Source organism: Asparagus officinalis, chromosome 7 (genome assembly GCF_001876935.1).
Source record: "Asparagus officinalis chromosome 7, Aspof.V1, whole genome shotgun sequence".
Lineage (NCBI taxonomy): Eukaryota > Viridiplantae > Streptophyta > Magnoliopsida > Asparagales > Asparagaceae > Asparagus > Asparagus officinalis.
The window spans coordinates 14376578-14378384 of NC_033800.1; the positions used below are offsets into that span (position 1 = coordinate 14376578).

Sequence of the window (1807 nt, forward strand, 5' to 3'; positions counted from 1 at the left end):
TATATATATATATATAAATATGGTAAACATCATATCTGAGCCGTATCCGGATCGAATGCACCCCTAGTTACCTAGTTACTTGCATATATATATACCCCTTAAATCATGTGTATTTGCAAAACTGCCCCCTAGATTTTAGTATTTGAAAAACTACTTGTCAAATCATCAAATTTGTGTATATATATATATATAAATATGGTAAACATCATATCTGAGCCGTATCCGGATCGAATGCACCCCTAGTTACCTAGTTACTTGCATATATATATACCCCTTAAATCATGTGTATTTGCAAAACTGCCCCCTAGATTTTAGTATTTGAAAAACTACTTGTCAAATCATCAAATTTGTGAAAAAATACCCCTAAAATTAACGAATCATCAACTTGGTGTGAAATTTGACCATCTCATTGATAATTTTTACATTGCAATTATAAATTAGCTTGTCAAAGTTGATGATTAGTTTCTCTGAGGGTAAGTTTTTTCAAAATTGATGATTTAAAGGGTATTTTTACAAATACTAAGATTTAGAGGGTATTTTTGCAAATTCCCATGATGTAAGTGGTATATATGCAATAACCCTTTTTTTTCATAGAAACTATAAAGGGAAAAGAAATAAAAGAAAGAAAATGAACGATTTTACTTAGATATAGATACTTGTATGTTTTTAAAGTGTAATAGCCAGTACAATTAGTTAGATGCTGAATAGATTAGTAATATAAAGAAAGATGCAATGCTGAGTAGGTTAGTAATAGGATTAGACTGAGCGAACTAAAAATTATAACAGGTGTTAGCAACGCTCTCATTTAACAATTGACGTATATTATCAAATTACAAAGATTAAAGTGACATATCGCTTGCTAGGATAATGGGATTTTGTGCTACAGAAATTGGCACTCGCCAATTTTTAAACCACCATGCATAAATTCCAAGAATCCATTAATTCACCACCTAAAAAAAAGGAAAAAGGAAATAAGAATACACATTCAATGTTCGACATTAATTGAGGCAAAAATCTGTACTAGAATCAAATCAGCTCACTATAGAAAATTGGACTTCCGAGGCCTGGGGGCCTGGGGCAGCGAAAAGAGAAGATAATAGAACATATTTCTCATAACGATAATAATCTTAACTATAATATAATGAAATAATTACCATGACAGGAGACACACTTACAGATCATAACATTGTAAATTTCGAGGACATATTGACAACAAATAACAGTATCACACATGCCAAGTCTATCAACAACACTCAAAGTACACATATATGTTACTATAACTACATAGGTATAGTAAAGGTAATAAGTATATGCTTTAATAGAGCGTATATAACCATAGATACAATAAGTATAAGAAAATTTACATACTATTCATCACACAAAATGTGATTATATAGAGGATACTTCAATTTCACGTAACTAAAATCACATCTATGAAGTTAATATGCATAAGATTCTTGTCACTATTATATCTTCTGGGTTTCACTGTAACAGATTTCTAATAAGTACAATCGAACTTAAACTGCAGAAAGTGCAACTGTGTAAGTGACGCCTTATAAAAGTCCACGTCCGAAGCTGCAGTGATCTCACTATTGTTGAATCTCTCTCCAAATAGAATGAGCAGAATCCGACTGTAGTTGAATGCTGAAATCATTAGTAGGACAAATGAATTTATTATGAAAATGTGCGATCAAAAGACATTAAATCCTTAGGGGCGATGACGCTAATTTTTTAATAAGTCCATCGTTTGCCGAAGCATCATTTATGGCTGAGATATTTCATCAGCCCGTCGTGTATGCTTTGCGCT

At 31.8% G+C, this 1807-nt stretch overlaps 1 protein-coding gene across 1 annotated transcript in view; it reads right to left on the minus strand.

The window, feature by feature from the left end:
• The window catches only part of LOC109846713 (transcription factor ICE1-like), a 30407-nt gene continuing 29371 nt past the window's right edge, over positions 772-1807 (minus strand). Inside the window, exon 3 of the mRNA XM_020415958.1 lies at positions 772-950. Within this exon, the coding sequence (XP_020271547.1) occupies positions 939-950 (12 nt within the window). The 3' untranslated portion in view covers positions 772-938. The remainder of the gene's footprint in view (positions 951-1807) is intronic.